General features: G+C 42.2%; 1 protein-coding gene across 2 annotated transcripts in view; it reads left to right on the forward strand.

Moving 5' to 3' along the window:
* Positions 1–529: 529 nt before the first annotated feature.
* Positions 530–14300, forward strand: part of LOC311135655 (janus kinase and microtubule-interacting protein 2-like) — a gene marked incomplete at both ends in the record, with an annotated part of 29468 nt that continues 15697 nt past the window's right edge. The window contains 12 exons of one of the 2 annotated variants that reach the window (XM_084169678.1): positions 530–658; positions 1185–1682; positions 3053–3262; positions 4682–4780; positions 5018–5164; positions 5560–5706; positions 8477–8533; positions 8634–8756; positions 9197–9325; positions 9579–9662; positions 10590–10652; positions 10909–11007. In XM_084169678.1, coding sequence (XP_084025804.1) covers positions 530–658; positions 1185–1682; positions 3053–3262; positions 4682–4780; positions 5018–5164; positions 5560–5706; positions 8477–8533; positions 8634–8756; positions 9197–9325; positions 9579–9662; positions 10590–10652; positions 10909–11007 — 1785 coding nt within the window. The remainder of the gene's footprint in view (positions 659–1184; positions 1683–3052; positions 3263–4681; positions 4781–5017; positions 5165–5559; positions 5707–8476; positions 8534–8633; positions 8757–9196; positions 9326–9578; positions 9663–10589; positions 10653–10908; positions 11008–14300) is intronic. The other variant, XM_084169679.1, reaches the window with a different exon arrangement.

Raw genomic sequence — 14300 nt, forward strand, 5'->3', positions numbered from 1 at the left:
GTCACATCAAGTTGCGTCTCATCTTATGTATACTACGTTGTGGATGTAGCCTACTGGTTCTTTCACATGCTGATGTTCAATTATGTGTCCACTGGTCTGCATCGGTCTAATAGATTGTAACATTTGGCATAGAAAACCACTGGCTGACACTGTCCTTCTGTAGTCATCATCTGTGAGGATGGAAACCTGGTCAATGTTTACACACTGTGCAGCTGCCTGACCTGTCTAAATCAATGAGCCACTCCTGCCAGCGGCTACTGCCAATACTGTACTGTATATTGCCAGCACCATGCAATGAACTGCTTTACTATTAGACTTGAATAATCAATGAATGTAAACAGTTAAGTTGAGATGAGCTTCATATCCTTCAATGACAATTGTCAAAAATGTTTCTTATTCCTCCCCACACACAGCTCTACTGTCTACTAAGATAATGAGGAAGAGGAAGAACTGGAAACCTCGGGAGGGCCTCTGTTCATGTCTATGAAGTCTCTATGAAAGCATTGGAGGAGCTGTAGTATTTGACTCAATGGCGAAGAAGGGGCGTACCAAGGGCGAGAAGCCCGAAGCGCTCATCTCTGCCCTACAGGCAGCTAACGAAGATCTCCGGTCCAAACTGACTGACATTCAAATAGAACTGCATCAAGAGAAATGCAAGGTAGGCCATTTTGTAACACTACATTGCATGGAAATCATCCCTTCTCAAATACACCTATAACAGTGTGTTCAACTGCAGATGATGTGTAACTTTGAATGTCTTACGCATGTTGTTTAGATTAATTTGTTACATATGGTTACTACACACAACCTTTGACATACAGCTAGCTTTCAAAATTTTATAAGGTTCTACTTAGATGTACAGTAATGTTTTGAGTTATACATTGACCTGGTCTGGCTGAGGTATACCCCTTCACAGTTGGCACACAGTAGATATAGGCTATTGCTGTGTTGTACATTCACCTGCACTACCTAAGCCAACCGTTATGCGATGGTAGATCGACATCTCTGCTTGGTCTTGGTCTGTCTGCCATTATCTGTTTTTCTAATTATATTTGACACTGTAATGAATCTCTTTATCTACGTAATAGGTGATAGATGAGGAGAATGGTATCTCTCTGACCTTGCTGCTTTTATAGTGTAACCCAGTTCTCTTCGGCTCCTCTACCTCTCTCCCCGGGGGCTAGGTGAGTAAGTTGGAGCGTGAGAAGGTGCAGGAGTGCAAGCGGATCCGGGAGCAGGAGCAGCACCGGCACACGGCCACGCTGACAGAGCAGCGTTCCAAATGGCACGAGGAGAAGCAGAAGGAGCTCCAGGCACTCAGGGAGAACCTGGTCCGCCAGCACGAGCAGGAGCAGGCCCGGACGGCAAAGATCAAGGACCAGGAGAACCAGCGGCTCAAGGCGGCGCTGAGCGCCATGCGGGACGGCAGCGGGGAGAAGGTGCGCACGGCGCTGACCCTAGAGGCCAAGGAGGAGGCACGGCGCTTTTTCGACGTGGAGAGGGTCAAGCTGCTGCAAGAGATCTCTGAGCTCAAGCAGAACAAAAAGCAGACGGACGAGGCGCTCAGCACCATGATCCAGGCGGATAAGATGAAGGCCGGGGATCTGCGCTCCGAGCATCAGATGCACCAGGAACAGATCTCCAAGATCAAGTGGGACAGCGAGAAGGACATCCGCAGACTGGTAAATACTGTCTGACTGGAGGATGGGTAGAGGGAAGAGCAGAGGGTCTGATTGTGGATGCATGTCTTACTGAATACCAGACGTAGCCATAGCTGGTCTATATAGTTCACCAAATTGTTATATTCTGTCATAAAGAGCACATGTTCAACTTCATAAAAAGCAAGTTTTCCCATCTCAAGAGATTAAGTAAATAAAAATGTATACTAAGTGCTTATTAAGTGCCAAATAAAGTTACAGGGTTGACAATTTATTCTTAAATCAGCCATACATCCCCTTGTTACAGGGTGAATGGAAGCGTGTTGTGTGCAACAGGGAGTGGCAATTGAATGCAAGCTTCACCCCAAAAAATTAAATTGTTAAAACATTTCTCAGTTTCCCACCCTAAAACACCATCAAATTGACAAAAATAGTAGAACTAGCTCACCTGCTTTTACTCTATGATTTGACTATTAGATGTTTAATGTTTCTTATTTAAAAATATTTTTTAAAGGAATAGTTTCACCATATTAAAACGAAAGTTCAGTTCACGTAACAGGGTTGACCTTAAAATGAGGGACAAACAGACGTAAATGAATCACTTATCACATGAAATAAATAATATTCTTCTGAAATGACTTTGTCTAAACAACAAAATAACCAGGGCTTTACAATGATGGTGAAACTTTGAGAAATGTGTGGATTAAGTGGGTTAAACTCTTCCTAGAAGTGATGCAGGGTTGATGGAGGGCCATGTCAAAATGCTGAATTGTATTGATTTATTGAATTTTCCATGTGGTCTTTATTGAAAGGCAATTAATTTAATACAACAGGCTTTTAAAATGCAATATTGGTGCACAATTTCTACTTAAAATATTAAAGGGACGCAAAAGGCACTCATTTCATGGAACGATCCATTTATATTTTCTTGCTAATTGTGATGGTCATCATCAAATGACATATGTTACATGATATGATACATCATTCTTTCACATGATACTCTTTTGCAGGGGTCAAATTAAGCCAGTACGGTCTGGTATGGAGTACTAGACCAAAAAATTGCGCTGGTACAGCGTACCGGTAAAACAAGAGCACATCACAATAATTTAAACAAAGATGGCAAGAAAAATGTAGGCTATTACACCATCATTAATCATTACCTCCTGTCAGCCGCAAGCGCATGAACACATAGGAGGTCCCGTACCAGGAATACATTAAATCTACTTTCACCCTTGCTCTTTTGAATGGATTTTTGAATGGAACTGTGCACATGTCTGTCTGTCTCAATCAATCAATCAATCAATCAATCATTGAGACAGTCAGTCTGTCCTGTCCATCTCTCTGTGTCCCATTAACCACTCTCTGAGTTTCCTGTTTGCTATGCCCTCCTTCAGGTGGATGAGATCAAGTCCAAAGAGCGCACCATCTTCTCTCTGGAGAAGGAGCTGGAGAATGCCATTGGTTTGCTGCAGAAGATGCAGATGCAGAAGGATGCCCTGGATGACCAGCTGTTCCTGGTCAAGGAGGCAGAGTGTAACCTGGGCAGCCCCAAGAGAGAGATCCCCGGGCGGGCTGGGGACGGGGCGGAGCACTGTGGCAGCCCGGTACGACATAGAAAGGCAGAGGGGAACTTGGAAATGGTACAAAACAGCCTGTATATTATTGAAATGTAACAATGAAGCCAATTTCAAAAGAAATGGAAATTAATCGGACAGTTAACCGATAATGAGATGTAAAATACTGTAGGCCTATACTAGTTTACACAGTTTATGCGGAAAAAAGATTGAGAAGAATGACATGAATAAGTGGTCAGAAATATACTTTTAAGGATAGGATTAAATTAGCCTACAATTCGAATCACTCCGATCACCTCATCCATACAGAGAAACATGGTCTTTGCACATTGCAGGACAATGATCAAACTGCTTTCACACAGTGTCAAACAAACACAGTTTGGGTGTGGCCATTCTCTATATGAAAGTTTTATCACTCATATAATACCTCATATATGATGATAAATAACCTATTTATGGCAACTACTAGTTTACTATAGCGCGAGTCGGCTTAGTTGGTTGCTGTCTCTCATCTCTCCCTCCCTCCTCCCTTCACTCGCTCACAGTACATCCCTTCCCCCGCATGCTAGAGCGGGACCTCTCTCTCCCTCCTCTCCCGCTTTATCAGCTTCGGTTAATAAAGATCGGGTCTGGATCTGACTAGGTCTATACGGAACGGGTCAAGTTATCCTCGGGTCCGTTCGGAACAAGTCTCTATATATAACAAAAATATATATATATCAGGTCCGTGTGGGAAAGCCCCATGTCCATTTCGGAACGGGTCCATGAAGATCTCTACTCCATAGTGCCCCACCAACAAAATACAAAATTCTAACTATAGGGCAAATGCATCCCTTCATATCTTCATATGCACATTTCAGTTTTTATGCTACATGTGTAGTGCTCAAGGAATTACTTTCTATGAGAGCAATATCACTTTTTAAAAACATGACAAACCAGTAGTACTAGATATTTTGTCAAATGAAAACCACAACAAACAAGTATTTAAATGCCTACCTTCTACAATAAAACAAGCTTCTATCTGGTACTGAACAAAGAACTGAAGGAAGGGCTCTGAAGAGCATTGTTTCTGAAGAATGCTGGTCAGTCAATAAGTCTGTGAGGTTTCAATGCAGTCTCACATTCTGGGTTAGTGGTCTGCTTGAAAACCACTACATGACAGAAAACGACTGTTTTTTGGCTAATATTTCTAGAGAGATGTGACTGATACGTAGAAAGAATTACCCAATAATTGAACTCCAAAAATAAACGTCCCAGAAACGTATAAAATGATAACCAACATCTTATTATTCAATGTATAATACATGTTATTGAAATAATTGATTATATTATAGAACATCATATAATCTTTTTACTGTTGTCGCTGTGTCAAAGACTGCGTCCAAGAGTGAATGTAGTGTGTTGTAAGATGCCAGTGAGCTAACAGTGCGTTCGGTTTGAACAACCTAGGACATGCGCAGGAACCAGAGGCGCATGGCTGACCTCAACTCCACCGTCCGCAAGCTGGAGGACCGCAACTCACTGCTAGTGGACGAGAGGAATGAACTGGTATGACCTGGTCACTCTGAACTCTCCCTGCCTGGCAGAGAATCACATCTTAATGCTCTGTCACTGAACGATAACAATCTGTCTTCATCTGGATTCATTAAACATGCAATGAATGTACCTGCTAAGAAGTTACAATTACAGTATTTAGTCCCCTGCCAAGTTGACTTGACGAGCCTCTCTCTCTCTCTCTCTCTCTCTCTCTCTCTCTCTCTCTCTCTCTCTCTCTCTCTCTCTCAGCTAAAGCGTGTGCGGGAGTCGGAGAAGCAGTGCAAGCCCATGCTGGACAAGAACAAGATGCTGAACAAGAGGAATGATGACCTCAGCCAGACCCTGCAGCGCATGGAAGAGAAACTCAAAGGCCTGGCCAAAGAGAACCTGGAGATGGTGAGTGGCATAGAAATATAATTACAGAACATTGACTTAAAAGGGGAATTCCTATTCTAGTAATTATATTTCTATGGCGAGTGTCATCGTCGCACAGATCTCAATACAACCAGGGCTCCAATAGTTTAGTACAAGCATAGCATGCCTCAATAGCTCAAGTGTTTATGAAGACTGTCTGCAACACATTGGCCACGATGACAGTCCTTATCAAAGTAAAGTAAATGGAACCAAAGCTTTAAAGTCTGCATTAGTCTTGTAGATTTAGAAGTGCATAATATTGTGGCTTTGGCCTCAGTACCCTAACCACCACAAATCTTCATTTTTCATGATGAGCACATACTGAGAGATAGACTTACAACTGGTTCCACTCACAAAGGTATTTTCTGTGTGTGCAGAAGGAGAAGATCAGCTCCCACCCACCGCTGAAGAAATCCAACTGTAAGTCTCTGAATGATCTGGACCAGGCACATGACGACCAGGAGATTGAGTTCCTTAAGCTGCAGGTGCTGGAGCAGCAGAGCATAATCGACGACCTGACAAGAGTGAGTTCTCCTTTTAGAAATAGGACTTCGGGCCTCCCGAGTGGAGCAGCGGTCTAAGGCACTGCATCGCAGTGCTTGAGGCGTCACTACAGACCCGGGTTTGATCCCGGGCTGTGTCGCAGCCGGCAGCCAACCGGGAGACCAATGAGGCGGCGCACAATTGGCCCAGCATCGTCCGGGTTAGGGGAGGGTTTGGCCAGCCGGGATGTCCTTGTCCCATTGTGCTCTAGCAACTCCTGTGGCGGGCCGGGTGCCTGCACGCTGACACGGTCGCCAGTTGTACGGTGTTTCCTCCTACACATTGGTGAGGCTGGCTTCCGGGTTAAGCGAGCAGTGTATCAAGAGGCAGTGCGGCTTGGCAGGGTCGTGTTTCGGAGGACGCATGGCTCTCGATCTTCGCCTCTCTCTGAGTCCGTACGGGAGTTGCAGCGATGGGACAAGACTGTAACTACCAATTGGGGAGAAAAAGGGGTAAAAAAAAACCCATATATATATACAGTGGGGAGAACAAGTATTTGATACACTGCCGATTTTGCATTTTTCCTACTTACAAAACATGTAGAGGTCTGTAATTTTTATCATATGTACACTTCAACTGTGAGAGACGGAATCTAAAACAAAAATCCAGAAAATCACATTGTATGATTTTTAAGTAATTAATTTGCATTTTATTGCATGACATAAGTATTTGATCACCTACCAACCAGTAAGAATTCCGGCTCTCACAGACCTGTTCGTTTTTTCTTTAAGAAGCCCTCCTGTTCTCCACTCATTACCTGTATTAACTGCACCTGTTTGAACTCGTTACCTGTATAAAAGACACCTGTCCACACACTCAATCAAACAGACTCCAACCTCTCCACAATGGCCAAGACCAGAGAGCTGTGTAAGGACATCAGGGATAAAATTGTAGACCTGCACAAGGCTGGGATGGGCTACAGGACAATAGGCAAGCAGCTTGGTGAGAAGGCAACAACTGTTGGCACAATTATTAGAAAATGGAAGAAGTTCAAGATGACGGTCAATCACCCTCGGTCTGGGGCTCCATGCAAGATCTCACCTCGTGGGGCTTCAATGATCATGAGGAAGGTGAGGGATCAGCCCAGAACTACACGGCAGGACCTGGTCAATGACCTGAAGAGAGCTGGGACCACAGTCTCAAAGAAAACCATTAGTAACACACTACGCCATCATGGATTAAAATCCTGCAGCGCACGCAAGGTCCCCCTGCTCAAGCCAGCGCATGTCCAGGCCCGTCTGAAGTTTGCCAATGACCATCTGGATGATCCAGAGGAGGAATGGGAGAAGGTCATGTGGTCTGATGAGACAAAAATAGAGCTTTTTGGTCTAAACTCCACTCGCCGTGTTTGGAGGAAGAAGAAGGATGAGTACAACCCAAAGAACACCATCCCAACCGTGAAGCATGGAGGTGGAAATATCATTCTTTGGAGATGCTTTTCTGCAAAGGGGACAGGACGACTGCACCGTATTGAGGGGAGGATGGATGGGGCTATGTATCGCGAGATCTTGGCCAACAACCTCCTTCCCTCAGTAAGAGCATTGAAGATGGGTCGTGGCTGGGTCTTCCAGCATGACAACGACCCAAAACACACAGCCAGGGCAACTAAGGAGTGGCTCCGTAAGAAGCATCTCAAGGTCCTGGAATGGCCTAGCCAGTCTCCAGACCTAAACCCAATAGAAAATCTTTGGAGGGAGCTGAAAGTCCGTATTGCCCAACGACCGCCCCGAAACCTGAAGGATCTGGAGAAGGTCTGTATGGAGGAGTGGGCCAAAATCCCTGCTGCAGTGTGTGCAAACCTGGTCAAGACCTACAGGAAACGTATGATCTCTGTAATTGCAAACAAAGGTTTCTGTACCAAATATTAAGTTCTGCTTTTCTGATGTATCAAATACTTATGTCATGCAATAAAATGCAAATTAATTACTTTAAAATCATACAATGTGATTTTCTGGATTTTTGTTTTAGATTCCGTCTCTCACAGTTGAAGTGTACCTATGATAAAAATTACAGACCTCTACATGCTTTGTAAGTAGGAAAACTTGCAAAATCGGCAGTGTATCAAATACTTTTTCTCCCCACTGTATATATATAGAAATATGACTTCACCACTAACAATAGGCATTTACTTATATTTTTTAACAACATTTATTACGGGATATTAAATTTTTTTCAATGTAAAAATCATTCAAATACATTTAGTCAAATAGTACATTTTACAAATAGGCTTTCACTTCTAAAATGATCAAAGGTGTTGATTTACTAATCTCGGTTGAACCCAGAACCAAATCTTGTGTGCACTGGCCAGCTAACATTTACTGTATATTAGCAGTCTGTCACAAGAGACAATTGATTTACTAAAGCACAAAGAGAACTGGTGGACACACAGTATCTGACTATTGATTTACTAAGCACAAAGAGAACTGGTGGACACACAGTATCTGACTATTGATTTACTAAGCACAAAGAGAACTGGTGGACACACAGTATCTGACTATTGATTTACTAAGCACAAAGAGAACTGGTGGACACACAGTATCTGACTATTGATTTACTAAGCACAAAGAGAACTGGTGGACACACAGTATCTGACTATTGATTTACTAAGCACAAAGAGAACTGGTCGACACACAGTATCTGACTATTTTGCTCTTTGCCAGATACAATTAGCTGATCAAATGAAATGTATCCATGGTTGCTAAAGTTGTATGTTTGTTTGTTGGTAGGTCTGATATACTCTGTGTCTTTCAGGATAGGGAAAAGCTCTTGCGGAAGAAGAGGCATAAACGAAGCAACAGGCCAATAAAGGTAGAGGAAGCCACATTTACACAATACAATACAATAATACAGTAATCTGCCTTGGGAAATATCTGATTTCCAAACAATCCTGTGATCTCTCCCTACACAGAGGCACATTGTAGTGGACACCTTCTTTGGATACGATGAGGAATCCATGGACTCGGAGACATCCTCCTTGGCTTCGTTTCGCATGGACCGCACCCCAGCCACTCCTGATGAAGACCTGGATCAGGTGAGAGCTGTTCACATCACAGGAAATAGACACAGACCCTGGGTGGGGAGGGAACTTTATTTATGATAAGGGATCAATAACCTTTGCATAAGCACCAGTAGCAAATCAGCATCCATGCAATATTTACATTTTAGTCATTTAGCAGACGCTCTTATCCAGCACAACTTACAGGAGCAATTAGGGTTAAGTGCCTTGCTCAAAGGCACATCGACAGATTTTTCACCTAGTCGGCTCGGGGATTCAAGACAGCGACCTTTCGGTTACTGGCCCAACGGTCTTAACTGCTAGGCTACCTGCCGCCTCAAGCACTTTCACTTCTGTCTTTCTGAACCAATGTGTTTCTAATCTCTCTGTCCATCAACCCTCATCCTGGCTTCCCTCTCGCTCTCTCCTGTTCCCAATGTCTTCTCTCTAACCCTGGGGTCCGTCCATCAACACAGGGACTGGCTAACGAGGAGTCGGAGCTGCGCTTCAGGCAGCTGACCAGAGAGTACCAGGCCTTACAGAGGGCATACGCCCTGCTACAGGAACATCAAGGGGGCCTTCTGGATGCTGAGATGGAAGCTAAGGTACAGTACCACTGCCATTAATTTTCAGTTAAATGTCACCCGCGTAAGATTGTGTTTTTGACATTATCTGGGGCAATAGGGATGCGGTCATGCCAGATTTGTTTCTGTATTCAGTAAAATTGTGTATAAGACTGCATACAGGTTATATACGCCACTACAACTATCACTGCCCATGTATTCTATAACAACAACACCCGTCTCATACGGCTGTATGAAATGGTTGATGTTAATGTGGATATGTTGTGTGTCCCAGGCTCAGGAGCAGCTCCATGCAGATGTTCTCAGGTACAAGGCCAAGATAGAAGACCTGGAGAAGGAGCTCGCCCACAAAGGACAGGTAAAGGACATTATCCCACAGACCAACACTAAGACATGGGCTGTTTCCAAATGGCACACTTATTCCTTATATAGTGTACTACTTTTGACCAGGGTCCATAGGGCTATGTCTGGTCAAAAGTAGTGCACTATAAAGGGAATAGGGTGCCATTTACGACACATCCTACAACATAGAGGAAGGCTATACACAATGTCCCAGTCTCTGAATTACTGTGCATGGATGGCTTGTACTGTATGTGACCATAGTTATTATGCAATTATTTACATACTAGGAGTACCAAATGTAAGTTGGACTGTCAATAGTGATTAATCTTGGGGACTGAGAGGAATGTCAATGAATGGTTTTGATTCTGTTGCCTCACAACAGTGAAGAACAATTTTGAATGGGGTTGTGATTGACACTAGTATTTCATACACTGTGGGTCAGTTCAGTTAACAAACTGAAATGCTATCCATGGTGGGATAGCTATGATATCTATTTACGGGATATGGTAGATTTTGTATAACACTTCAATGTGTAACCATTGAAATAGAATGAGTAGAATGGGCATAGAACCTCAGACCATGGCAATTTGACTGGGAAACTAATTTGGTACACTCATTCTAATTCTATGGTTGCAAGTACAGATGTACTCTCTTAATTTGACCAGTTTCTCACAGCAGCAACAGGACATTTTAATTATTCTGTGTGTTATAATTATATGGCATTTTTTTAGGGGTTGATACAATTTTCCTTAGAGCAAATCAAGTCAGAAATGTTTATGTGGGAATTACAATCTTTAGAATACTTTTTAAAACTCGAATACACTACAGGTTTAAATTTCCTGCGGCGCAGAAAAATGATATTCGACGACAGAGTGATCAAAGTAAGTACATCTGTAAGAGAAGACCACTTTTCCCTAATTGAAACCTAGTTCTCCTCTCGTAGGACTCCAAGTGGGTAGAGGAGAAACAGCTGTTCTTCAGGAGGAATCAGGAGCTGCTGGAAAAGGTCTGTCCTGCAATGATATCATTGATATGATCGTAATATTGCATGACACAATGCATCATTACTGGATGCACTTTACTTTGTATATTAAAGTCAACTCACTTTGTCCCCCACCAATGTCTGCTAGCAAGAAGGGTGATACATGGTAGTCATTTTGGATCTGAACATTCACCATGCACCACTTGATATTGTATAGGGTATGGAAGTCGATGCTACTGGCAGGCTCTGACCTTCATGCTATCCCTCTGGTCTTCTGCAGGTGGAAAAGTTGGATGGAAAATGCAGTCGACAGCAACAGGAGCTGCAAGACTCCAAGGACCAGAATGAGCTCTTGGAATTCAGAATACTGGAGCTAGAGGTAAGGATGTGGAACGTTCAGGCTGCTGCACAGACACTATGGAAGCTCTAATCTAGAGTGCCTGGTTCAATTGTGTTTGAGAGCATTTTTTTACTCTCTAAATGGTTAAATGAGTGAGAAATAGATGTCATTGTTGGAATAGTTTGTGAGTGGGTAACATATACTATCATCTTAAATTGAATTATTGTTGTTGGATATTTTTGGCCATATGAAATTATTTTCTATTGCTAATTTACCTAATGTGGACAGTTTGTGTTACTACCTTACTTACACAAGCTTGCAATTTCAAAACATAAAATGTTGTGGAATTACACATCCTTTTTACCTCAGATTAGTAATGTTAATATAACAGTTTATAGTCATCAAGATGATGCTACATTGATGCTACAATATCTTTGGTTTGGTACTGTTGGTTTTATCATACGCACCTGTCCGTTGCATGACTTAGAACGCAGTTGTCATTTTCAAACTCAAATGGCACAAATAATTTGGAGCAATTTCTGTATAAAAGTCACTGGCCACAAACAAATACACGGATTTCACAGTCAAGCTGTCACTCAAATGAAATCCAACCCCTGTCACTATGTAGAACTACCTGTGAGGTGACGATTCGTTGAAATTATCCAGTCAAAAAAGTGTTGCGTTTCCTTTTTCGTATTGGCCATTTACCGTCAACATGGTTGCACAAGGAGATGAGTTGATAAATGGCTACTACAGGTTCTCATCTATCGACAGGTATATGTAATTTACACAAGTTTGTTGTGGTTTGTCTTTTAGAAGAGCACAAATGGTACATGTCACCGCGGTTATTGTCCCATTGATTTCAATACAATGTCTATGTGATTAGTTTGCGTGCGCTATTGATTACAATACAACAAGCTAATCAATTTGAGGACGATTGGAAAATGCTGGTGCATGTGTAGTTTATAAGGTACTAATTTAGCAAAATACAAGTAATCTGAACACAATTGTGACACGTACAGTACCAGTCAAAAGTTTGGACACACCTATTCATTGAAGGGTTTATCTTTATTTGTACTATTTTTTACATTGTAGAATAATAGTGAAGACATCAAAACTATGAAATAACACATATGGAATCATGTAGTAACCAAAAAGGTGTTAAACAAATAAAATATATTTCATATTTGAGAATCTTCAAATAGCCACCCCTTGCCTTGATGACAGCTTTGCACACTCTTGGCATTCTCTCAACCAGCTTCACCTGGAATGCTTTTCCAACAGTCTTGAAGGAGTTCCCACATATGCTGAGCACTTGTTGGCTACTTTTCCTTCACTCTGCCGTCCGACTCATCCCAAACCATCTCAATTGGGTTGAGGTCGGGAGATTGTGGAGGCCAGGTCATCTGATGCAGCACTCCATCACTTACAAAGCCTGGAGGTGTGTTGGGTCATTGTCCTGTTGAAAAACAAATGATAGTCCCACTAAGCCCAAACCAGATGGGATGGCGTATCGCTGCAGAATGCTGTGGTAGCCATGCTGGTTAAGTGTGCCTTGAATTCTAAATAAATCACAGATAGTGTCACCAGCAAAGCACTCCCACACCATAGCACCTCCTCCTCCATGCTTTACTGTGGGACCTACACATGCCGAGATCATCCGTTCACCCACACCGTGTCTCACAAAGACACGCTGGTTTGAACCAAAAATCTCCAATTTGGACTCCAAAGGACAAATTTCCACCGGTCTAATGTCCATTGCTCGTGTTTCTTGGCCCAAGCAGGTCTCTTCTTATTATTGGTGTCCTTTTGTAGTGCTTTCTTTGCAGCAATTAGACCATGAAGGCCTGATTCACACAGTCGCCTTTGAACAGTTGATGTTGAGATGTGTCAATTACTTGAACTCTGTGAAGCATTTATTTGGGCTGCAATTTCTGAGGCTGGTAACTCTGCATTTTCCATTCCTGTGGCGGTCCTCATGAGAGCCAGTTTCATCATAGCGCTTGATGGTTTTTGCGACTGCACTTGAATAAACTTAAAAAGTTCTTGAAATGTTCCGTATTGACTGACCTTCATGTCTTAAAGTAATGATGGACTGTCATTTCTCTTTGCTTATTTGAGTTGCCATAATATGGACTTGGTCTTTTACCAAATAGGGCTATCTTCTGTATACCCCCCCTACCTTGTCACAACACAACTGATTGGCTCAAACGCATTAAGAAGTAAATAAATTCCACAAATTAACTTTTAAGAAGGCACACATGTTAATTGAAATGCATTCCAGGTGACTACCTCATGAAGCTGGTTGAGAGAATGCCAAGAGTGTGCGAAGCTGTCATCAAGGCAAAGGGTGGCTATTTGAATAATTAGTTTAACACTTTTTTGGTTACTACATGATTCCATATGTGTTATTTCATAGTTTTGATGTCTTCACTGTTATTCTACAATGTAAAAATAGTAAAAATAAAGAAAAACCCTTGAATTAGTAGGTGTGTCCAAACTTTTGACTGGTAGTGTATGTGTACAGAGTATTTTGACCTATTTCAGCATATTGATAATGAATTTGGACATTTAAAACCAGTATTTTAGTCCCGTGTAGCTCAGTTGGTAGAGCATGGTGTTTGCAACGCCAGGGTTGTGGGTTCGTTTCCTACGGGGGACCAGTATGAAAAAAAATATGGGAAAAAAATGTATGCACTCACTAACTGTAAGAGCGTCTGCTAAATGACTAAAATGTAAATGTATTTTGACACTGGGCTGTAAATGAAAAATCCATGACAACAGGAAGCAGCAACAGTATCATTTTCAACTTAGGAATATAAATATTTATAACAATATTTTTATGTAGCTGTCCAGTGTTTCCAGATTTCTATGAAAAATGACCTAGAATTACTTACAACATGAGTGAAACAGTCTTCCTTCCAAAAAATGGTAATTAAGTATGTTAAAAAGCAGCTTTTCTGTGTTGGGACGATGGTGGCGTACCCCAACAACAGAATGGTGTGGGCGTATACCGGTCATTAAATATATTCATGCAAGTAGACCACTGATTGGCCAGCTCATCCTCCTCTAGACCGCTGATTGGCCAGCTCATCCTCCTCAGGAGTATGACATCATACTCTTTGAGGAAATCGCAATCATTTTTTAACAGTCTGTTTGAGATACAAGTTTGAGGTGGGGTTTTCAACGTTTTTTTTCCTCCAATTTATGCTTTGGCCAGGAATACGAGTATAGGACGAGTCAACAACATTATTTGGGTATGAGTTAACAGAATAGGAACTCTTAAAAGTTCCGAATGAGTCCAAAAACGTGCTGTGATTTATCGATTTGAT

Source organism: Coregonus lavaretus (genome assembly GCF_964263955.1).
Source record: "Coregonus lavaretus genome assembly, chromosome: 10".
NCBI lineage: Eukaryota > Metazoa > Chordata > Actinopteri > Salmoniformes > Salmonidae > Coregonus > Coregonus lavaretus.